The sequence below is a fragment of the Stegodyphus dumicola genome, chromosome 5 (assembly GCF_044657685.1).
Source record: "Stegodyphus dumicola isolate Sdum_Otavi_A_Nest chromosome 5, ASM4465768v1".
NCBI classification, from domain to species: Eukaryota; Metazoa; Arthropoda; class Arachnida; order Araneae; family Eresidae; genus Stegodyphus; species Stegodyphus dumicola.
In genome coordinates this window covers 205411586-205438087 of record NC_140772.1, presented here as the reverse complement: position 1 = coordinate 205438087, position 26502 = coordinate 205411586, and the positions used below count along the sequence as shown (strand labels likewise).

The 26502-nt window shown below is 31.5% G+C and overlaps 1 protein-coding gene across 2 annotated transcripts in view; it reads left to right on the top strand.

Moving 5' to 3' along the window:
* Positions 1–26502, top strand: part of LOC118188350 (putative sodium/potassium/calcium exchanger CG1090) — a 132835-nt gene that overhangs the window by 90792 nt on the left and 15541 nt on the right. For both annotated transcript variants that reach the window (XM_085817582.1, XM_035358765.2), the window contains exons 6-10: positions 6780–6880; positions 10310–10533; positions 17247–17495; positions 20943–21044; positions 25621–25752. In XM_085817582.1, the coding sequence (XP_085673708.1) occupies positions 6780–6880; positions 10310–10533; positions 17247–17495; positions 20943–21044; positions 25621–25752 (808 nt within the window). The remainder of the gene's footprint in view (positions 1–6779; positions 6881–10309; positions 10534–17246; positions 17496–20942; positions 21045–25620; positions 25753–26502) is intronic.

Sequence of the window (26502 nt, the reverse complement as noted above, 5' to 3'; positions counted from 1 at the left end):
AATTTTAGCATTCTCTATTGTAAAGTAAATGCCATATTTCTGAAGAAATGTAATGCTTACATTTTCAACAGCTGTCAGATTCCATAGTCCCATTATGTTTCCTTACAAGAAATATATATATATAGGAGGGTTGGAACTTTAATAGTGGCAACTATTTATTTACAAGGAATACAAAAGTGATTCATGTCACCATGTTTTACAGTCCTTCAATATAGTCACCAGCATTGTGTACAACCTGTTTCCAACAATGTGGAAGTCGCAGAATACCTGTAGCAGTGCCTGTTTTGTTGATAGTTTGAATGGACCGGTCTACTGCCGCAAGAATCTCAGGAACAGTTTGGAAGCGAGTGCCACGAAGTGGTTCCTTCATCTTAGGAATTAAGTCATAGTCACAAGGGCTTATATCTGGGGAGTATGGTGGATGATAAAGCACTTCCCAGCCCCATCACTTAAACAAATCAATCACAGCTTGCGCTGCATGCGGCCGAGCATTGTCATGCAAAATGAGAGGAGCGTTCTGCAGAAAGTGTCACCGTTTTTTTCTCAAAGCTGGTCGGAGATTGTGCTCCAAAAATGAGCAGTAATGGTCTGCTGTGGGGGAACGGTATGCGTTAGGATGACACCATCACAGTCGTACACGAGAATCACCATAACTTTCACATTGCTGGGGTTCTGACGAAATTTCGAACGTTGTGGTGACCCATGATGACGCCATTCGTTTGATTGGCGTTTCAGTTCTGGCTGGTATGATCGGGCCCAAGTCTCATCCAGCGTAATGATACGGCGTAAAAAAGCATTTCCTTCGTGCTCATAGCACTCCAGGTGGGTTCGGGCAGCATCGTATCGTAGCCATTTCTGCATTTCCATCAATTGATGTGGAACACATCGTGAAGCAGTTTTTCTCATGGACATGCGTTCCTTCAGAATCTGCAGCACAGTTGTATGCGCTAATCCTGTTTGTCCGGCCAGCTGACGAATCATTTGGCGGCGATCACTGTCCATTAGTGCGGCAACAGCTTGCACGTCTGCATCGCTGACACTTGGACGACCTGGCCGCAGCATGTCTTCCACGTTTTGGCATCCTTCATTGAATGCTTTCACCCATCTTGCTTATGTGGGTAGATCTTGAAGCCCTTGATGACACTGTTGTGCTGTACGACCTCTGGCATATTCAATTTTTATCCAACATCGTTGTTCTTGTTTTGAAAACATCCTGACAACACTTACTTTAGAACATGAGCTAATACAAGGATTCATTCTACGCATCACTCCGCATGCACGTGACATAGGCAGGACGAGTCGTTTTGCTGAGAGGTAAGGTAGGTATGTAGTTCACGTGTGGTATATGCGATATTCTTTGGTTTTGTTGCGCAGCGTTTTTTCACCTGTGTTGCCACTATTAAAGTTCCAACCCTTGTATAAATGTATACTCAGTGCTTTAAAAATAAAGGCTAATGACTGTTGAATTTGAAAGTGAAAATGTGGTCCTCATTGGAAATCAGCATTTATCTCCTGTTCAAGTGTGCATACTTGAGTTGCTACATAAATACAGTTTGGCAATGTCACGGGTCGCCTATTTTAGTGACATAGTGCATTCACTCATGAATACTTTTTAGAGACATTAGATGTTTTTTTTTATAAGCAGGGGACTTGAAATATGAGCAACGCCCTCGTCGGGAATCGAACCATGGACCTCTGGAATATGTGCCCAGTGTGCAGACCACTACATTAAGAAGGCAGGAGAAATACCTTATACACTCCCCCTTTTAGAGGGTGACTGGAGTTTTTAGAGGACCCAATTGCCAAATCCTGGGTGCAGAGAATCATCATCCACCAACCTTTTTGTTTGGCTGTCACTGTAGAGACATTAGGTTTTTTTTGGAAGCAGGAGTCATGAAAAATGAGCAACGCCTTTGCCAGGAATCAAACCACAGATCTCTGGAATACAGGCCCAGTGTGCTGATCGCTACTCTAAGAAGGCAGGAGAAATACCTTATAACTTCTCAGGAGGGGGGTGGATATTCTGAATGTATCAAATTTTACAGTGCATTGCATAAAACCAAATAGTAATCAGGTAATAAATTGGGGTACAGTTACCCACTTTCGTGACGGACCAAAGTTGAACTGAAGGCCAAACAGACCAAAACTGTCAACAGAAGAAAGAAATGTGATGCTGAAGGTAAGAAGAATTGTCTGTCAGTATGCAAAGAAATATGTCAAACAACTGCTACATTGCCAGCATCAGTATGCAATGTTTTGAGAAAAGCTTTATTAAAAAAAAGAATTTGTGCCTAATGGTTTCCTTCCTGCTTGACACGACCTTATTGAAATATAGATTTGACGATAGCAATGAAAGATTTCTTTCTCGTGTAATTTTACACAGCATGATTTAGTGACTCTGGGCTTGAGTTTAAATTGCAATTAATCAGTTAGGAAACCTCTTCATGATATAAAAAATGTTGACTGTGAGATGAAGTGAATGATGATCTTTGCCTAGAATTCGCAATAAGTCAGTGTGAAAGATAGAGCCCCAGGTGAATAAAAAGTAATTGCTATATATTATTACAAATCATAACAAATATTTTGCAGAAAAAAAGACACAAAAACCACCTGACTTGCTTAGGAATAGACATGAAAAGGTTGTAATCAAACCAAATGAGAAGTTTTACCTCATTCATCAATAAGTCTATACATGATTCCACCAGAGCTGTAATCTCTCTAATTTTGAAACAATCCCCATCTGGACTGCATTTTTCCTCCCTGAAAAGAGATTTCTTGAATGTCTGCCTAAACCATTCAACGAGAATCTGCCTATAATAAAACAAAACCTGAGAGGAAAAAAATAATGCGTAACATTTTAAATGACCCTTATGTTAGTCTTTTGTGCTGTTCTAATCACCATTACCCACTTTAAGAAATAACATAATGCTTACATAATGCAGTTTGCAGAAACTAAATTGTTTAATATTTTGTTTGCAACTCTGATGATTAGTGCATAATGAGCAGTTTGAAAATGAATTTACTTAACACACAAAGCAATTTAAAAAATTATACAGTCAAAAGTCGTTAATCCGGACTCGTCGGGACTTCGGCGATTCCGGATTATCGATTTTTCCGGATTATAGATTATCAGTTTAAATCAGGAAGATGGCATGCAAAAATTACAAAATTAAAAATATGAAACCGTAATTTATGAAATAAAGAACAATTATGATCTAAAGGGTATCAAAATTTACAAAAAGAAAAAGCTCAATATTTATTTGTTTACTTTATTAAACATTTCCTTCAATGTAAGTTGCTTCGTTTCATGTGATAATACTTTCTCTTTAATTCTATTAAACAGACATAATTTCTTGTTTAGTTACAAAGTTCCGCTGTTCAAGTCCTATAATTGCTGTGTTGAGAATACCGACTAATTTGTCAATCGAAATGTTTTCGTTTTCAATAACCTCTGGGTCACTTTCTTCATTATCGGAAGCGAATTATAATGACGAGGAACTTGATTTAAATCATATCAAAGACAGAATGAAATACTACACTTAGTATGGAATTATAAACCAAATAAAATAAAAACATCTGCCCTGAAGATAAGGATAGTGCTGACAAATCAACTTCCAATCCGCCGCGTGAAATTGATAAACAGATTTCGGATCTCAAAACATACTTTCGCTTTGTAGATACAAATTACATATTAGTAAATATATATCGGAAATTCTATTTGACATAATCTTTCTAATCTATCATAATCTAATAATGACGTTTCTGCCCCCCCCCTCTGCCGCAGAGCAGCGTGAAATTGATAAACAGATTTCGGATTTCAAAACATACTTTCGCTTTGTAGTAAATATATATCGGAAATTCTATTTGACATAATCGAAAGTTCAAGCTTACTTTTATAAAATTGCTCTAACAGTCTGCAAAAAATAATAAGCCGGATCCAATTCGAAGATTAAGGAACAACGCAATCGGCAACATTAACTGAATTAGATAACTTTAGCTTAGCGTGTAACTCCGTTACAATTTAAACGCGCATGCGCACAAACATATTCGCAGCCGTAAGGGTCTTACGCGCTCTCGTAAACGCTGTGCGCATGCGTGAACGCGACGCATGCGCAGAAAGTTTGTAGCTTTGAGGTCCGGATTATAGATCATTCCGGATTATGGGTGTCCGAATTAACGACTTTTGACTGTATTACTAATTGATAAAGAAGCATGTCATTGCATAATTTCCGTTTTAGAATCTAGCCATACTACTGTTCGTTGCAATTAAGTCACATTTAAGGGGTCAAAGAGCTGTGTATCATATGACTCAATGAACTGCGGTTTGACCATGCTTGGTGTATAACTTAATAGGGTCATAGCATTCAGTTTTATCTGAACAGTGAAAAGTGTAATGATGAACTTTTTTCTAATTTGGAACAAAAGAGAGTATTTGTTAAAAGAAAAAATTTAAAAATAAACTAATTAAAAATATTTCTGCCATCACTGAAAGTGCGTTATATTATCACGTGTAAAAGTGTATCATGTAAGAGACAGCTTTTAGGTCATCAGTATAGAAATTGTTACTTTATAGTAGTGTATCATTGTTAAAGGGATAATGAAAATTCAAAAATAAACATTTTCACTGTATGCATTAATTAATATATATGTATCCTGAAGAAAGAAAATATGAAATTTTTAAATAATTGAAGTCACTTTTTCGAAAGGCCATTAATATGATATATTATTAAATACTAGGGGTCCTGCGACCAAGCTGACCACTTGTTCAGGGCATATGCTTATGCACCCCGGTGCCCACGGTCAAGAAAGCAGATTTTTGGGCACTGCAGGCCTTGGTCCATTAGGGCTGTTACACCACTGAGTTTAATTTTGTTAGTATTGTATTCATGTACACAAGTTTTTTAAAAATTGAAGCTTATTTTTTTCATCCTGTTAATTTTCTTGCATGTATATTAGCAAGATAATGTAACTGGGCATGCTAGCATTTTTTTTTTGGGGGGGGGGATCATTATCTGCAGAGAAAACCTGGAAAAGGATAATGAGTTTTTGAGAAAGGTGGCTACAAGTTTTAATTTTTTAAATCTTATTCCTAGATTTATATTTCTATTTACATATTTATTGAAAATATTGTGTAGAATGTTATGGCAGTATATTCATTATGGTGGGTGGAAGCATTTTGTAGAAATAAAATCTTTTTGTATGGTTTCCTTATGTGGGTAGATCCAAAAAACTGTCTCACACTTAAAAAAATGCTTGCAATAAATTCCTATTGCAGTGGCAGTACTAAGTGATTAAATTAAAAAATTGTGTTAATGGAATCATTTGCATTTTTTCTTGACTGCTTACTGAATGACATGATATGCGAGTTTGCTCTAAATTGTTTGAAATTGAATATCGTTCTGTGATTAAATTTGGCTAAAAATGTCTTAATTCCAAAGAAATAAACAATGCTTGGGTCATGTGTATGATGATTTTTTCTTCCCTACCTATTTTCTACAGTGAAAGCATGACTAAACAAGTTTGCTTGGGACAAAAATGTGTAGGAGATATTTATCATGAAGGTCAACCATTGGAAGCATTGACATCAGAAAATAATGCTTGTCTCCAGAAAAATGTGTTAAGTGATATAAGATTAAAAATAAATGAAGTAGTAAGGATCAAATCTATGTAGAATAAGTAATCTCTGCATTATACAGCAACATCTTCACGTGAACAAAAGTCTCTGCAAGATATATATCCCATTTTCTTTCAGTGGCATAGTAAATGCAACATGTTACTTGCTGTGAGCAGTTATTGCAGTGCAAATCAAGGAAAACTTTTATGACCATTCTTAACTGAAAATGAAAGATTGACCATACTGTGATTTTGTATTGAATAGGAATCAGTGTAGTGGAGAAAAACTGACTGAAGCTCCACGTAGCATGTGATGAAAAGAATAATGGCCACCATTTTTGAGACTGTCAAGAAATCCTGTTCATACACTTTAGAGGAAAAAAATACTATCATTAAATGGGAATATTACACAAGCAATTCTGCATAAATTGTGCAATGAAATTAAAAAGAAGCATGGAATGTGGAGTAGTGAAATTCATTTTCTCGATTATGATGCTCCTGTGCATTAGCTGTCATTGGTAGAGAAGCAGCGAAGATATGTGGCTACAAGAGGCTTTTGTTCCCCTTTCCTTATAACCCAGGTTTACTTTAAGTGGTTATTTGTTCTCCAGCTTGAAATCTGGCCTTCATTGAAAGAGGTTTAATGATGTTGATGGGATAAAAAGAACATTTATGGAGCATTTTGAAGAAAAACTTTAAGATTACTTATCCAAGAGGATAGAGTGCTGAACTAAAGAAGTACTAGGGTAATTATACTGGAAAATAAAATATTAAAATTTTTATAAAAAAAAGTATGTCAGCCCAGAAACTTTTAGATTTATTTATGTGTATGTTTTAATGTTCCATACAGATTATTTAAAAAATTGAATTTTATTTTACAAAATCCTCTCACTTTAAGTTACAAATACAAACTCACTTTAAGTTCATACTCACTTACAGAATCCTCTCACTTAAGAAATTTTTGTAAAATTTTGCACCTTATTCTGCGTGGGAGTACTTATTCATGACTCTTTAAAACATAATCCTTTTGTCAAATTTTTCAAACTTTCTATATACTTATATCAAAACTTTTTGCAATGTATTAATGTTGAAATTCATCATTACTAAATAGTATGTAATTTCTATTAATCTACCTGCACATGTACTAAAAATATGTGTAATTACAGGCTATTTACCTAAATTGGTGGCCCATGTTTAGAGATTGTGTATTCTACTTAATCAGCATATTAGCTCTACTTTTTGCCTTACGAGATGAAAGTGTAACATGGTAAGTTATTAATATAGTTACATTTTATTCATTTTATCTGGTGTATTATTTAATATTTTAGCAATATGTGTTAGATTGGTGTATTGTTTCCAAAAACTGGCCTAAAGAAATAGATTTCTTCCATTTAAGTGGAAGAACCTATTTTTTTTAACTAATTCATATTTATATCATTATATTTTATTCACATGAAATATTCTACTACTCGTTTAAGTATTTTTATACTCTATATGATGAACTATGATCATGCTAATTTAAATATTTTAATTTTCTGTAAAATTTAACTAGCCTGATTAGTATGCTTCCAGTAGCTTTTTTTTGGCTAATATTTATGTTATGGTCAAAATGAAATATTTCGGTTAGTATTAATAGTAACAGGTTATTATTAATAAATACCACATCTTTTGGTTAATATGATAAATAATGCGAAATAATCGCACTGATCGGGAAATATGAATAAATACCAATCAAATTTGGTTAGTGCAATTATAAATAATAAGCTGATACCTTAAACTGTAATGTAATTCTAATGTCAAGTTATATGAAGTGCATAAAGTTAAATACATAGCAGTTTTATTAGTAATGGAATTTTGTGAGTGTAAAATAATGTTTTATATTAATGATTATGCTTATTTATAAGATACACTAATTATTTATTACATCAAACAAATTACATGACACACAAACACCTTAACAAAAAGTTGCATACAAATTACATTGAAAATACAGTATTGTTGCATTTCTAACAAACAGCAAATTGCAAAAATTTTGCATTACAAATACAATATTCTTATATTTTTAACAAATTATTTAATTGGGCAGAAAGAATGTCTGTGGTATTTGAAGTTACAAAGGGTTTCTGACTATTTACATTACCAGTGATTTGAGTTACAATTGCTTGTACAACTGCAGTATATAAGTCCTTGACCATTTAAATTAGAATTCTAATAAGCACATTCTTTTAGTCTTATTTCAATATTTGGATTGAAATAAACATTTCCATACTGACATTAAAATCCTTTCTTGTGTAGAGTTGGTTTAAAAAGCCATGTTTTGTATCTAGTTTATATCAGTTTTCATTTTCCTTAGAAATTATTACTGCTATTAAAATCTTTGTGTCAGCCTTATTCCTGTCTACATCTGGCATTCTTATCTGAACAGTTTTCTATACATTAGTGGTTGGAAGTTTTAAATTCAAAAGCTAGAACATTTTTCCCACTTGTTTATTATTTTGTGCCTGTCTTCCTGAATATTTTCTAGTGCCTGTCTTCTTGAATATTTTCTAAGATTTTATTGACTGCTAAAGAAGATTCTTCTGTGTTTTCTTCACAGTCTTCCATTTCAACATCAATGAAACCTTTTACTTTTCTCTTTTCATTATCTTTCTTATCTACTTCAGAATTATGTTGTTCCCCATCTGTTCATCCAACACTCATATTTTTCTTTGTATTGGATTTACAACAGTTATTACCTCCAAGTCTTCACTTGAGTCACACAGTTCCACTTCCATATTTCATTATTCATTGCACCAGTATACTCATCCTTGGTTGAGATTACTATCTTAAGTTTGACATCCTCATTACTCTCTTAATACAGCAAGATTTTCTTCATCTGCAATTTCTGACAAAGTACTGATTGGCAGTAGGCTCTTAAATGTACTTTAGCTTTTCAGCCAAATGCAGCTTCATATGGATTGCAGTCTATTCCAGAATGATGTGCTCTATTTTTCATGAACTGAATGAATTTTATTCCTTCTGTCCATTTTGTCGTATTGCTTGTTTCAAACCAAGTGGATAACATCTTTTCAATGTCTTAGTTTGTTCTTTCAACTGAACCTTTTGATTGATAATATTATGGCTTTCCATAAACAATTTTGAGTTCATTTCACATTCCACAAACTTCTTCAATAATTTTATTAGCAAGTTTTCAGTCAGTGTCACTTTGCAAGATGCACAGTGCTCCAAGTTTTGTGAAAACACCCAGAAGGTTGTAAATAACCCCCTTTGATTATTTTCTTTTTAATGCTTTTAATAAACAAATTTTGTTAAATGGCTTTGATAAACTATTATAAAGTCTCTGCTTGTGAATACATGTCAGTGATATCAACTTGACACCGTGAACTTAATTCACTACTTTTATTGGTTCAACAAGAAAACCTTTTCTTGGAATGTTTTATTTCTTTTGAAAAGGTTAAAAAAAATTTAAATTATGTAATTATAATTTTGACTGTAATGTTCTTATACTTTATCTTAAATTCTTCCATCATTCTATTTCACCCACCTTGGCTGATTGCTAAATGACTCTCATGAATTCTTTGAAAATTTTCCTCTATAAAAGCATAATAAATAATCAGGTCTCTTTTTCATTTTCAACTGTAATGATGAGCTTTTGAACATGACTAATTTTTATAATATCATTTCTTGATAATATTCTGGTGATTTGCCAGCCAGAAGTCTTCCCCTTTGCTTTCCTTAGCTTTTACGGAAAAAGTAAATTGTATTCTTCTCTTTTAAATAATTGATGATCTCTCTCTCTTTTTTTATTTGAATATGTCTAAATGATTGTCAAAACATGACTTTTTGATTTCTAAATCATCACTGATTGTGCTAACAAATACAGTAAAATTTGTGAAAATTCAAAAATGTTTGCTTGCATTGAAAAAACAAACAAGCAAACAAAACAAAATAATCAATTTATTTTATGTAGCTGTTGACAACAGACAAAAACAAGCTCATACTCCTGCAATATCTATCATATATTTCAACATTCTGATTCATTGAGGCTCGGATGTGGAAAAAACATATTCATGTAGAATGGCAAGTCTCGACAAAATGAAGTAGCTAATTGTTCATTAATTAAGTTGGAAATATTAATTACTCATTAAAAATACTAAATAAGTAAATTGAAAAAAAAATCATTTTTAAAATCTTAAATGGTAGTGATCGTTTTTAAATACACCAGTATGTTTGAGAGGGAAATATTCAGTGAAATATCACATCTTTAAATGAATCAGAATTCTACCGTACTTTCCACATGATTTTTGCAGGTACATTGTATTTTATTGCAGAAATAATAAAACATTTTAAAGCAAGTTAAGTTATTGCTAGCAAATTTATCCCATTTGTTAGGTCCACATGTGCATCATTATTCTTCTTCTTCTTTTTATTTCTTTTGCCCCCCCCCCAAATCATCTACTGTCCTGAAGAAATGTCTAGACATGACAAATTCAACAAAATGAGTTTATGCAAATGTTGTAAAAGCAAATTTGCAGTTTTTAGTTTAAATTTAAAGTATTATCTCAAAAGTTATGTAAAATTGATTAAAAATTGACTTTAGTCAGTTGACTTTTAAATTTTTTAAATATATTAATTGTGACATTTTTTCTTGAAAACTAAATTCGTGTTTTAAGTATGTGATTTTCTATATTTTCAGGGTGGAATCTGTCCTTTTCTTACTTTTGTATATAGTGTATATATTGTTTATGTTTGTTAATCAACGAGTAGAAGCATGGATCACAAGTCTGAAATGTTTATCTCGCTTTGGATGCAAAGTTTCTGAGCCTGTTAATGGAGTAATGTATCATCCTCTTCCAGATATGACCCAGGGGTTTCTTGAAAATGGTTTTTGTGACAAACATTTTAGCTCTAGTAATTCAGGTACAATAAATTATTTCACTAATTAGAATTGATCATTTAGGTAATTCATATCAATCTTAGATTATGGCACTTGAATATAAATTTTCTGGGTATTTCCTAGTTAAGGTGACTGTATAGTTTCGTAAATTGTCAAACTTAATTGGCCAATCAGTAATGAAAAAAATTATATAGTGTCCTCTTTAACAAGGAAGTACCTTTTTGTGATACTATATAATTTGTCATGTTGATTAATCAAAGTTTGTCATGTAAGATAAAGTATAAATGTGATAATGAGCATATTTTATTGCAATATATTTTAGTTATCAACCAATTAAATGCATATTCCTGATTATAATATGCATAGTACATAAAATTGTAGTAAATGTCATTTAATGTGATCACATTTGTCCACAACTTGATAACATTCATTGAATGATAATATTAAGCAGTGAGAAAAGTATTCTTCAAAGTGTGAATAAAATTTAATTAATTTAATGTAAACATAACTAGAAACATAGAAATGGTTGCCATTGCCTACGGTGTTTCCAGATACTGTCTTTGTATTACATATTTATTTAATGTCACCTGTATCAGTAGCTACTAGTTACTAAATCAGTTTTTCAATTTAAAATTACTAAAAAAATATTTAATATCAACAATATCAGAAGAAACTAATTTACCAATGATATTGATAGAAATTCACAACAGTTACTTCAGACATGCAGTAATGTTTTAAAAGATCTGATTAAGATTTTGTTAGCAGCTAAAGATAGAACTGAAAGATGATAAATGACACATTTAATTTAGTATGAAATATTTTGTAATTTTTTTAATGATTGCTGAAAGTGTTATGTTTTTTGATGGTTTATTTTTATGCATGGAATTAATTTCATTTTAATAATAATAATTTTGTTTGATAGTTTTTTTTAAATTAACCATCAATTTAAAAAAATTCTATTAATGCTTTAAATTAATCTTGGGATTTTCATTTTAATTTGTAAATTATTAAATTTTAAGGAGCTACTGATATAAAATCATGCTTTGTACCCATGTTGTGGCCTTGCCAACACTCTTACCAAGAAATGAAGTCATAATAAACTTTTTAATAGCTGAGATTTTTTTTCTTTAGTTTTTTTTTAAATACCTGCTAACAAGTAGGGTGAAAACAATATAAATAATGTTATATCTTTCTTTTGTTGTTTCAAAATATTTGAAACTTTCTAATATATTTATTTCATCTTTGTTAAGTGATTTATATGTTTACTATATCATATCCCCAAATATCCTTCCACATATAAACACACACAAACACACTCATATCTATGTAAGATATGAAACTATGTTCGAATCCCATTGACTCAAAGATGTGATATTTTGGAATGGTATGATGAGAGAATAAAGAAGTCATCAATTAATTTAGCAGTCGTGAGTGGAATGGTATAATGGCATTACGATGCATAATGATGCAGTTGCAATCAACTGTAGCCATCACGAAGTATAATTATTATTTTTTACTTCTGAACTGGAGCATTTCTTTTGAAATATATTTTTTTATTAGTACAACACTATGTCATACCAATAAAATACCCCTAAGGCTGCGTTCAGACTGCGACGTAAAGGGCATAGAGGCATAGTCATAAGGGCATAAAATACGGGAGTTCCGTTCACACCTGCGAGACGGGGGTTTAAGCTGTGGCCAATAAGAGAAGCTAAATTTGTGCATGCGGGGATGTATCTAAAATTTTCTTGCGCTGTTTTCCAGCTCGACTGATTTCCCGTGCTCGCTCTGCTTGTTTTTGTTATTTTGTGTCGTGGCTTTTTCAGCTCACCACAAAGTTTTATTGGTTCAACAGAATGCTCTTTTATCTACCCTTCTTATAAGCCAAGAGACAATGGAAGAAGGTAAAAAAAGAAAAAAGAACGAAATGGTTCAGAGATATTTTTTCGAAAAACCAATACTTGGTTGGCACATATTTCTGTGCAAAGCAGTATGGAATATTTCTGCATTGTACTGTAGTACTCTCTATACTATAAACATGCACATGCATATTTATATATATGAAACCTTCTTCAATGTTTAATATTAATGATAATGTTAATTATCATTAGCTATTTCAATCATGCTAAGATTTTATATGTAATTTCTCTTAGGAGAAATACGATATTCTAAATATGCCTAATTAAAAAAAAATCTTGAGGATAAGGGACAGATAGCCTGTATATAATATTTTTCGATTTTGTAGGTGTGAATGCAGTTAAGCGGAAAACAGTACTTACCATACATTAATTTTTTCGTTAAATTTTCAATCAAAATAAACATGTTTCTGTGCTTAGCAGTCCTTATTCACTGTCACTGTCAATCACTACAGTAGTTGGCTGCACTACCAGTATCAATTATCACTAGTACTAGTATCCCACAACTGGTCACCATGACTAGCAACCACAAGTAGTACAATACTATAACACTTTCACCCAACAATGTATTTTATGCTCAATCATTAAATACATTTTGCTGAGTTGCCAGCTGTTTGTATACATCTATTTCTAATAATTTGCATGTATAAGCCACACACCTGAATTTCATATGCTTTTTCTGAAAAAAAAGGGGGGGGGTACACTCGAGAGACTAGAGTATATAGTAAACATTAACTTTCAGAAATTTTTGTTGATAATTCTGCAAACTGGTATGTTTACATCATATGAATAATTCAAATTAAACTCTGCTATGCTGTGAGATGTCATAGATGTAAGTTTCATCCACATCTGTTGTCAGAAGTAATTACTTTTAATGATTTTTCATTTGCTGACAGATTATGACAATTCTTCACTCACTGGCAGACATGCATATTAAAGAACCCAAAAGAGTTTAATTTCAACACAAAATTATAAACATCCATACCTTATCCAGGAATTTTTACCAGAGAAATATCATGAATTTAATGATCAAAATTCCATTCAAATGATATTAATAAAGAGTGGATAATAATAACAACTACTATTCATTAAATTATAATCCATGTTATGAATTATGTATGTGTGTTATTCAGTTTCATTGTAAATTCCTTTCATGAAGAACGTAATTAAAAAACAGAGATCAACAGGAGACAAAACTATCTAGACTGTTGTTTTAAGGATATTCCACTACATTTTTTCCTTCTTGGAATTCATAAGAGCATTTTCTCAAAAAATTAATTTTTTATTACTTATACAAAGCTTACACCATTGAATTGACTATTGTGACTATTCTTAAATAAGTGAAAATAATTTTTTTATTTTGTTTAAAGTAATATTTTTACTGAAAAAAAAAGGGGGGGAAGCAGATTCTTGATAATGATTTGATGTTTTAGTAAAATTAATTCATGAAGTTTGTTTGGAAAGAAAATCAGAATTTGAAGCAAATAGCAATACAATACTTCTAGCTTTTTCAATAAATTTGTTCTTAAATACAAAAATAATTAAACAGGAAGAAAATGATAGTAATAATTCATACAAAAATAATAAACAGAAAGAAAATAATAATAATTTACACAGAAAAAATAAAATTTTTGCAAGCATGCATTTTTTAAAGAATTTTCATATTAAAATGAAAAATAATGGATGGGATCAATCGTCTACAGGATCATACACAGTGCGTGTGATCCTGAGCTTAACTTTCGCTTTACGAGTTTCATCCATTTTTTTCAATTTATTGTGAAAACTCATTAAAAATGCATGTCATCATCATAGATTTCTTGTGAGATCAACTCATTATTTCATTCGGATACGATGTGATCCATATTTAAAAAAATGTCGCCTTCGATGTGACAGTGAAATCGTCTAAAGAAAGCCGCTTCGCTCTGATTGTTCGACGCTTATCCCAAACTCTGCATAAAGTTGAAAACTTGGAACCTTGTGCCACAAGCCTTAAACCAGATTATGTGACATAGCATAGACTGGTTGTTTTGGCAACACAGTTCGGCTCTAACCACTTATGCCCTTTATGCCCCCATCTGAACACAGCCTAAGGGTGTTAAACATGCTGCACAGTTTTACATGTGCAATTACATTAATGTATTTAAAATTGATTGCTTTGAAAATTAAATGCAGACACATAAATTTTTGTGTAAAAATATTTTATACATATTTGGTGTAGCCTTTTGTTTTCATTATTATGTTGTTACTTTATTATTTGCATTTTGATAGTTGTTAAAATGTGAAATATGTTTAAAATTCTATGGTTATGTGACATTAAAAAGGGGGGGGGACAAATCTATTTGTCAAAATGTTTTCAGTTGGTGTTCATAAATGTGAGTTATTTTTCTCCTTTTTTCTTTCTCTTATATAATATTAATTATGTTTAATATTTATATTTTTGGGAAGAAGTCTATGTTATTTAAGACTATTTGCATTAAAACATTTTATATCAGTCTCCTGAATTTTCATATAATGAAAATATTCATTCTGTATTTCTGTATAGATAGTCACTGTTGATATAAAAATTTGAATTGATTCTCAGTACTTTTCTTTTGATGGTAACATGTTACTTCTGCTAAGAATAAATATATGGATATGAATGAAGAATGTATAAGCAACAAACTAGTGCTTTTCTAATATAATGTGTAAAATTTGTCTAAACAACTAACAGAAAGTACTAGATAAAGTTATTTTACTTGTTCTTTAATAACTTCAGGGTTTATTTGGTATTCATACATAACAGTAATTAACAGTTTTTTATGGCAATAAGTAAAACCTTGTTAACCAATGAAGCATATATTTCTGTTCAGTTTTTAAACTGTCGACAAATTTGATTTTCTCTTCCCTTAGACTAAATTTTAAAATAATTTAAAAATATAGATAATTCTCTTTTACATGTAGGCATTCAAGAAAGATGATTTTTAGTATTTATTTTATTAAATATTGGTCTTAGAGGGATACTACTAATTGCAGAGTCTAGAAGTATTTTAGAATATTTTAGGAAAATGTTTTTAAAACGGTTTGTAGGAAGTATAGAATCTAATTTTTAATACTGTGCCATAAAGAACTTAAGTAAAACATCGTTAATTATGCTTTAGTAAGTACAAAATATTTGTATACAAAATTCATAGAGATATCTGAAGAAGAATTTGCTGTTTTTGATCACTTTGTAGTGCCAAATGCCAACAAATTCAAGATATTTCAATTAAATTCAAGGAACGATTCCAATTCTTAAGTTGCGTATGATTAATGATTCTATAATGGCTTAGACAACACTAATTATGAAATTTTTAGATGGCTCTTCAGAAGTTTAAATTATGTATATGTTTGTTAATTTTGTATATAAATATATGAAATGTTTTGCATTTAGTTTAACAAAGCAATGAATATTTTACTAATTAGAGTTTTTGCTCTTCAGAAGCCGTATAAAATATTTTAATTTATATTTGCAGAACTCTCAATTCAAAAAGTTCTCTGCTTTATTTTGAGAAACACTGTAAGACATTAATTATAAATAATGCAAAGGGCTAATATGTGATCAGTGTTTAAGAAAATAATGTAAACAGCTATCTTTTTTGCATATTTTGTATAGATTTTATTTTAAGTAATTTTCCTAAGCTATTGTAAATCAATATTTTTTTTATCTATTGCTAATAATAAAAACTGAAGTTTCTCTCTCAATGCATTGAAATTATAGAAATTGTCATATTTTTAAAGTTTGTTAGCATAATTTAAAGCAATCAGACTTTTCACAAGCCATTCTGCAGCAAAACAGTTTTGATGGGGAAAAAAAAAAAACTTTGAGGCATGTTTTTATTATTCAAACGATTAAGAAACTGCATTTTGTTATTTGCATTCTCAGGAATACTGTACACTTTTAGAAATGGCTGTATATGTGAGGTAATCATTATGAGAGTTTTCAGTATAATCAGGATTTATGCTGTGTGGCCATATTTTCCCCCAGTAAGCAGAGTTTCGTTATTAATGACTACAAATTGGAAATAAATGCATGCTTTGGAAATTGGGGGGGGGGGATCTATCTACTTTCCCTTAGTTTCAGCTTTATAGTTGCATAGTTCTTTAATCTTGCAGCGTATATTTTTTTTAACGCAGTATATCATCAAATAATTTGTTATACATTATCTCTTTGTTAAAATACTTTCTTATGAGAGTTAAGCTTTCCCCCATGTTTTTTCATTTTTATTACACATTCAAAAAATGATTTGTGTAAGTCTACATATGATTCATTTTCATCTTCCAGTTTTTTAAGGAAAAAATATTACTAGATTAAAAAATTCTATCACTCACCATTATTCCTGTGAACCATGCAAATTCTCTAGAAAAAGGTGTCGTAAAATGCTTAATTTGATTATTGGACATATTTTTAATCCCATAAAAGCATCCTTGTGTTGGATAGATTGGCACTATACAAAATCAGAGATTTTACAGGATACATTCTGATGCAAGACATGGCACTGAAATTCCTGACTTCTGGTCGCTTAAACATTCTGTAAACTGTTAGTAATTTTGAGTTCGGTTTCTTGTATTCAAGTAAGGTTGTAACAGTTGCTCACTTAATTCTGAGTTCTAAAGGTATTCTTATCATAACTATTTTATGATCTAAACCAGTTGTAGAATTTTAATGACTAATAAATAAATTGTCTATACATTTTTTACTTTTTATTTTTTCACAGAGGCATTCCTTAAAATTTTTTTCCCAAATTTCATGTTTTTATCAGGAATGATTATTATTAATTCTTTATACTCTAATTTCATTTCAGAACTGCAAAGCTTTGAATCATCCCTGCCTGTTACTGAGGAAGAAGAAAGTAATATATTCTCACCTCCCGCAGGAACCTGCCGTAAAATTCTGTGGGTTTTATCACTTCCACTGCTCCTGTTTTGTTATTTCACGGTTCCTGATTGTCGTAAAAGCAAATGGGAAAGGTGGTTTTTTGTAACATTCCTATCTTCATGCATTTGGATAGGTATCTTGTCATATGTGCTTGTTTGGATGATAACTATTATTGGTAAGTTAGGGTAGAGGTCAGTTTCATTTTAAAAAACAGTACATAGATGCCTGCAGATTATTTATTTTTCTTCTTTAAGTATGTAATGAAACTGCATCTGAAAAAGTGAAATTGTGATAGAGAGCTAATAACAGACAGTAATTTGAATGCCTTTCATTTTATTGAAATTGGAGAAAAGAAAAAGGTGTAGTTATGAAGACTTCATTTGTAATCTCTAAGTTTTTAACCTTTTGAGGTTGGTGATTTGAAGCCTGTAAGATCCTTAAAAAAGGGGAGGGGGTCATACCTTATGCTTTCCCCCTTTTAAGAAATTCCTTGCTGTTTATAGCAATGGCCCTTTTAGGTAATTTGATTCATTCTGAAAGAGGTGCTTTCATTTACAAAACAAAGAGAAATTTAAGTATTATTTTCTAATCTGTTTAGATAGTTTTCCTTATGGAGAAAAAATTTAAAAGTGCAGTTGATTCCAAATCAGACTACTCATTGATTTGCAGAAGGGAATGAATATATGTAGAAAGTGTAATTCCATTTCTAAATAATTATAGCACATACCATTCTTAAAAAAAGTGACTGAGAGTTTTAAGTAATGATTTTAATTTATATTACTAAATTAAGTGCCTTTATAAAGTGATAACAAAAATCAATTCTGTTATGTTTTAAAGTCATGTTATAAAATCCCCCCGCATTTGTTACTTTATAGATATTTTTAGTTTGTTTGGTTTTTCAGGTCTCCATCTTATTTTTGTAATGTATCTGAAATTTTTTCATAGATTTCATGAACTCATTTTCTTAAATTGACAGCCCCTGCTTCATAAACAAAGAAATATCATACAAATGCAATAAATAGAAACATTATTTACTGTCATATTTCCTTGTAATGTTTAATTTTTTGTGCTTATATTTTTATGGAAATTATCCAAATTCTTTAAAATTTTCTGTGAGGAAGGAATAGTTAAAAAATTTAAAAAAATATTGCTACATGAATGATTAAAAACTTGTACTGTTTGGAAATGTTAAAATTTAAATTGCAGAAAAGTTAAAACTTTTAAGTCTAGATAAATGTTAAAAATTTGCATGAAAACGTAATGCTTAAGATTGAAAACTGACAAGAATTTAAAATATGCAGTGTTCAAATATGACTTGTACATTGTTCATATATTTTGTATTGCAAATTTTTTGAAGTAAAACGTTTTCAAATCGGAAGGGGAAATTTGTGCAGTGTTTATAGTTTTCAAAAGAATGGGAAGAATTTCAAGGTTAGTTACAAATGAGGTTATCTTCAAATTCTGAAGCTGCGAGAATGAAAAGGGATTTATAGGGAAAACCAGAATTTTGAATGGTAAATGTCCTTTACATTGTTAAATTGTAATACGAATAATCTGAAGCTTCCAAATTGGAAGTTAATTTTTTAGAATTTTTTCCCTAGTGGGCCACAGAAACCTATCCTTTATTTTTGTATGTATTCTGGATGCATAAAATCATCTTTTCTTTAATATCAGAATTTAAATTTATCTTTATTTGAACAAACTTCACAGTGTGTTGACATTGTACACAATATCAAGTCTGATGTTCTGTTGATGTTTTGTTTAACAAAAAATGCAGTAGTAGATTTAGTAAGGAAATAGTTGATTTACACATTTTTTTTTTTTTTTTTTTTTTTTTTTTTTTTGTGAAAAAATGCACATTAATATACTGGAGATTTATCTGAATTTTTACCAAGATTATATGTACATGAAAAATAAAAACACAGGGGAAATTAATGTGAATTTCTACCTAAAGTTATAAGGTATTTCTCCCATCTTTCTAGCATGCCTTCATGGTGTAGTGGGCAGCACACTGAGCCGGTATTTCAGAGGTCCGTAGTTCGATTACTGGCGAAGGTAATTGCTAATCCTTTATCTTACCTGCTTCCAAAAAAACCTAATGTCTTTACAGTAGCGCCCAAACTAAAAGAATGTTGGATGATGATTCTCCGCTCCCAGGATTTGGCGATTGGGTCCCCTAAAAACCTCAGTTGCCCTTTAAAAGGGGGAGTATATAAGGTATTTCTCTCGTCTTCTTAGCATGCCTTCATAGTGTAGTGGTCAGCACACTTGATGCGGATTCGAGAGGCCCGTGGTTCCAGTCCAGGAGGCTGCGTTGCATATTATTCAATTGCTCTAGCTGCAAAAAAAAAAAAAAAACCTAATGTCTTTGCAAAGTTTTCATTTTTGCTCAGTAAAAAATTTTGCATGCTTAAATTTTTACAAAAAATTTACATATACGCAAAGTAAGAAACAAAAATTGGAAGATTCATGTATATGTGATAATTATAGATAAATTTTTACTAAAAATATATGTAAAATATTGAAATTTTTGTATATTATATGTAAAAGCTGCAGATAAATGGTAATAATTTGCAATCAATGCAAATTATTACAATGCAAATTAATTTTATACAATGCAAATTATAATTATAATTAATTTTTACAATGCAAATTATAAAATTAATTTGCATTGTAATAATTTGCATGATTATACCTAAATTTTAGGTATAGCTTAATGTATATAGAAAAAAAAAAAAAAAACATACATGAATATCTACTGTTTTTTTCAGACACATTTTATGATATTTTTGGGTTCAAGTTGTAAACTTTTTATATAAATGGCCATTCATAAATTGCATGCTTCTTGGCTAACTGAAAAATCGCAGAGTTTGGAAATTATACATGGCAATTTTTTATAATGTTTTCTACTAGGACTGGTATTTTATGAAGTTTATTACCAGTTAGCCTATCTGTCAACTTCTGATTTTAGTCTTAGCTTCAAAAAAACGTAGTGTACTAGCAGACATCCAGACATGAACAGCTATGCTAGAATCAGCAGGCTCATCCCCTTCATTAATCTGAGTACCAGCATTTATTTAATTTTTTGTTACTATATAAAGATTATCCAAACTGTGAAAGCCTTGAATTGCTAAAAACAAGTATTAATTTTCTTCCTTTTACTTTATTAATACAAATATAAAAGTAAATTAATTTTAATTAATTGTATTTTCAAAAATTTAAGTATACTGGTGGTAACACATGTTAATACATTTCGAAGAGACAAGAGTAAGGTGGTCTGCAGAATTTTATTACTTATTAAAATGACCCTCCCTTGATTTTTGAAAAAAAGCTGGTAAGAGGAATATAAAGATGAGTGCAAAACCTCAAAATTGATAACTAATCTACCCTCTATGATGAAAATATGGATATTTTAGAACGATACCTCCAAGCATTTTTAAGAGCTTCAGATCAGCAGAAAAAGAAATGTGTGAAGAATCAAAGCAATTAGTTTGGAAAATGTGTTAGTGTGGCATATATACATGCTTTATTTATTTTTTTTAAATTTTTTAATTGAATCCTTTTTATATATTTAAAGTTTGTTGAAACATTTATTTTATGTTAATATATTTTTAAAAATCAGGTTATACTCTGCACATAAGAGACACCATCATGGGATTGACATTCTTAGCAGCTGGTGCAAGCATTCCAGATGCAATATCTAGTCTTCTTGTTGTCCGTGATGGTATGTATTATTGTACATGATGTAATTATTTGATAAAGGCCCACCAGCGGTTGAGCAGTAAAGTCACTGAACACTAGTAGTTTGGTTCGGGGTTTGAATCTATGCGAACAGGCTGACTGCTTGAGCATTTTCATGGTTTTCCCATGTGCAGTGTGTTTATTAGCCAGTTCCCTTAGAAAGTCATCCTCTAAGGCACCCTTCTCCTTAGGCAGATAACGCTCAAGTACCTTGCATAATCAAATAAACCAAACCATATTGGATGAAAATTAAATACACAAAAGCTAAAGATACAAAAATTCATAATTTGTTTTTCCTAAGTGTTATCACAGTTTGCAAAACAAAGTCATGACTATATTATATGTATCAATATTTCCCCAGTTATATATATATCAGTGATTCTAATTTTAATCCAAGGACCTATTACCTTCTATTAAATGTTGCAAATATTGTCATATATAAAACAGCAAAATGTCAAAAACACTCAATTGCAATAGTAGATGAATTGACATTAGCTGGCTGATTTTTGTAATTTTTAGATATGTGTGTCCTATAATGTGCACCCTTTTCGTCAAGAAGAAACCTGAAAGATTCATGTGTGATGCTATTATCTTCTGAAGTCATTAGAACTTCAAAATTGAGTCATGAGAACTATATGTATGTGTGTGTGTGTGTGCGGGGAATCCTTGAGGGAGTAAATAATTCTGCTAAGAGGGTTGGTTGTATTAAGTGCAGGTTTGTACTAGAATATTATTGTGGGATTTCAAGAAAAGGGAACATAATTTGGGGTAAGAATGCATTTCCAACCTGAATGAATTCATGGAATTAGGAGTTAGGTGTTTTCTTTTTCTAGTCTTTTGAAGTGAAAATAAAAGGCTTTAGTAAATCGCATTTGGTTTAGTTGAAATATAGTTGATCTAGTGTTCCTTTTAGTAGTAAATGTGACTAACAATTGCATGCCCAAAAAAAAAAAAAAAAAAAAAATGCTTGTTTTAAATGCAAAGTCATTCAATTTGCAAATGAAAATGGAAATCGTGCTGTAGCATGGATTTGGTGTTGGGAAAACTCTGTATATGAGTGGAAGAAAAACAAAATCAATGGAATTAGTATGCGAAAGAATAAATGTGCTTTGCATAAAGGCATAATAAAATGGCCTGTCCTAAAAGAAAGTGTTGCAAGCTGGGTCCTAGAAAATCTTCAGAATACTTAAACGAAATTAAAACTTGTGGTTATATTTAAAAGAAAGATGCCATGTAATTTTCAAAATGGTGTTTTCATCTATGTTCATGAGAAAGGACGAATGGAGGAAAATGGTGTAAAATTGTGGATAAGAAATGTTTGACGAAAGCATCCTGTTGCCTTAAAGAATCTAGAAAGTCTTTTAATTTGGGACATGTTCAAATGCCATCGAATGGATAACATGAAGAAATTGATGGAAGGTCATGACACAGATATGTCAGTTATTCCAGGCAGATTAATGCCATTATTTCAGCCTTTAGATGTGTGTATCATCTAAAGGCTGATACCTTTCAATAAACCTTTCAGAGAAAAAAATGACAGTGGAATTCATGGTTTTTATTAAGTGAAAAAACATTTTAAAAAGGAGGCCAAATGCATCATGCCATTCTAGAAATAATGTGTGAGTAGGTAATAAAAGCATGGAATGAAATTAAGCTGATCATAATTCAAAAGTCATTTAAAAATGTAGTTATTTAGCAATCTAGATTGGATCGTAAGTTGATTATTTATTTATAGATCAGAGTAGCAGTGATGGTGAAGATGAAACAGAAGTCAGTAATATGCCTGAAAACATAACAGAAGATGAATATGATGAACTTTTCATGTTATCTGATAATTAAAATTTATACTTCCACAAGTTACGTCATTTCTTTGAAGTAACCAAATTTAGGTGCATGTAGAAATCTTAATTTTTTTATGCTCATCTTTTCCATATTTTTAATCTATTGTTTTTATATTTTATGTATAATGCCCACCAGTAAATTTCAGTCTTGTTTTTTTTTTTTTTTTTTTAAATTAAAAGTGTGTTTTATATGCCAGAATATACAGTAAGGTTAAAAACAAAAATTGTATATAGCTTGATGATTATGTGTATAATGGTTATATACATATTGCATAAATACTGCATGCCGTTTTGCTGCATTATCTGAAAGCAGAGTTTTCCTGTAAGATTTAAAATTTTTCATTACCCAAAACGACGTAACAAAGCCGTTACTGTTAATTAATGACATTATTTTGTATCTATGTGTGACATGTACAGACAAAATAAGGATTTCTTTTTATAACTGTTTTATACTTTATAAAATTTCTTGTAATTTCCATATGTTATATTGTAAGATTAGACCCAATTAACTATTTAATTACACATGTTTAATTTTGCTTTTCATCTTCACAATAACTAAAAGTCTTTAACTTAGTAGAAGATAGGTAGTAGATGAAACTTAACTGAAAAGATATTTTTTGTAGTGCAGCTAAAAATTAACACTTGCTAGCCAGTGTCATATGCATAGTTTCAAGAATTTGACTATTCAAAGCAGCAAACTGTAATTCAAATGTCTACCTGTCAACTTGACTCTCACAATGGAAACTTGGATCGTACAGTCTGATGAAGGCAAAATACATTCACCGTTGTGCAGGTTGGTTAGGTGGATAGCTGTTCATCTCAGGCTAAATGCATCATGCCATAACTAATATTGGATTCTTGTCTTGGCATTCTCCTAAACTATATATATATATTTTTTTTGCTGTTTAAAGTTGACCTAATCTGAATTAGTGATGGCTGATTGAAGAAGTTAGTTTATTATAACAGTCTTGTGTTCTCTGTACATGGTTAACAAAGACAATTGAATTGTTTTCTTTAAAGTGTACTTTTACAGAAATACCGTACCTAGAAATATTTTCATACAAAACTTTGACTTGGAAAAAGTAATTCATATAACCCCTAGTAATTTCATTTAAAGACTGCTGTGTAACATTCATACTTATGCATTTAAATATTTCACATTTATTTAAACTGCAGAAGCATATTTGTTGAGAGTGCAAGTATGTACCATGCATGTACAAGATTAGTCATATGCAATTTAGAATACTGGGAGTCTCTGTGTATATAACTAATTAATTAAACATGTTTGAATAATACTGAAATGTTTTCAATTTGTTGGAGATGCAGATTAAATATCTTAATAGCAGCCATTAAATTTGCATGCACTCAAGTGTCATTACATTATGACCACCTCTTTAATGTGAAGTAAGATCACCTTTCCCGGCAAAACCACGAACACCTGGTGAGGCATTGATTCAACAAGATACTGATAGGTAACCTGCAGTATTAGATGCTAGGCACTCACGAACTAGTCCTGCAATGCCCACACATTGCAACATGGTAGCGTGGCAGCATAAATTTGTTTTTCTGGATAGAACCACAAATATTTGATTGGATTTATGTCAGGTGAATTCGGAGACCAAGGCATGACATGAAATACAGCAGAATGTTTCTAGAACCAGTCATTGCCGACTCAGCCATTATGATATTGTGCATTATCTTGTTGGTAAACACCATCACCTGTTGAAAACACTGTTGCCATGAAGAGGTAGACTGGGTCTGCAAGGCTGAGATGTCAAGGATTTTTCTATAGGAGTGATGCATCCTAGTGTATTCCATGAAAGCATCACCCACACTATAATGCTGCCACCTTGTATCCAGTCAACTATGCACCCGAGTGCCTGGGTTTTCATTGTCAATCAGCGTAATCGCACTCGGCCAGAAAGTGTGATTCATTAGACAAGGCAATTTTCTCCTATCCTTTTGTGGTTTCACTGCCCATGTTTCTTGGCTCATTTCAGGTACTGTTGGCAATAACGTGCCACTAGCACAGGGATGCGATTAGGGCCCTGGCTGTGTAGGCCTATACGCACCAGTATACCCTGCACTGTGTGTTGAGACACACTGTCTGGGTTGCCACTGTTGTAGATGCTGATGATTTTGGCCTTTATAGTCCTTCAGTTGTAGTGAACAATGTGTAACAGTCTCTGCTCTTTTTTGGAATCAATGCATCATGGCCAACAAACTGCTGACCAGCAACTTGTCATTTCACCATCCATACAACACTTTCGATAAGTACTCACAATGGCTGCAAGTGAGCAGCTTACTAAGTTTCTGAAATCGGTGTTCCCATGCACTGAGCTGTAATGATTTGACCTTTCTCAAAATCTGATAAATTAGCTGCTTTTGCCATTCTGCGGCTAAACACTCTATAGAAAAACAGTACGTGAACACTTTATATACTCCAGCATCAGCCACACACATGCTTTGGTTTTGTCTTCAGACAAGCTCATTGCTGTAGGAAGGGGTGGTCATAATGTAGTGGCTCTTTGGTGTATATTATTCCTTTAAGATTTTATTAAAACTTTTATTTTTAGCATCCAAGATCATCCTAAGATGTTCCTTCAAGTTAATGTGCATGATTTAAATATTCACATGCAGTGAGATATTTATTATATTATCTGTAATTTTTATTATATTAAAGTACTTTTACTAATTAATGTTTTTTGCTACTTTTAGGATTTGGTGATATGGCAGTTTCAAATGCGGTAGGAAGCAATGTTTTTGATATTTTATTGTGTCTAGGCCTGCCATGGTTTCTACAGACTGCTGTTGCTGAACCTGGTTCTAAAATACCTGTAAGAAGTAGAGGTAAGCAAGTTTTGAGAATAATTTGTAAATTATTAGTTTTTATCAAATGCTATTATAACTCATCATTTCATTTGTGTGATAGTAACATCAAACCAAATTTGTGAATTTTAAGTTAAGAGGTAGGGTTTGTTCTTGTTGCTGGCTTAGGCTTTGAGCTCCTTATACAAATTGCCAAGCTGTATTCTGGGTTGACGGAGAACATCCTGGGGGTGGGTGGTTCCAAAAATTTCCTACCCCTGTTCTCCACCCACCAACTTCTTAACAGGATTTTTGGCTTGACAGTATGTTAAGTGCCTCCATGGCCTAGAGCTACTATGCTCTTACAAACATCCAGGCTTTCTCTCTTATTTGAACCCAGGCCTATGACTGTGACAACTAGCTCTCCTATCACTATGCTAACAGGGCAGCTTCCCAAATTATTATTATGAATAATTTTATTAATTACAAGAAGACAGTTTTTTTTTATGTAGGAAACAGCCGTTTTTCTTAATTGCAGTTATTTATTTCAGCTTTTTTGAAAGTGTGAACACGAAGTACAAAGAATAATTATAAAATAAATACAGAAAAAACATATCGCAAAGCGTGAATTTTTGTTATTTTTATTGAAAGTTATTTATTAGGTGTCAGTATTATTGTACTGTTTAGTACATAACTTCATGATACTCAGGGAGGATTGTTGAATTTCTTATAATTTCTTCTCTCAGTTTCTTATAAATAAGAAAAAGATTACTAACCTTCAAATAAATTTAT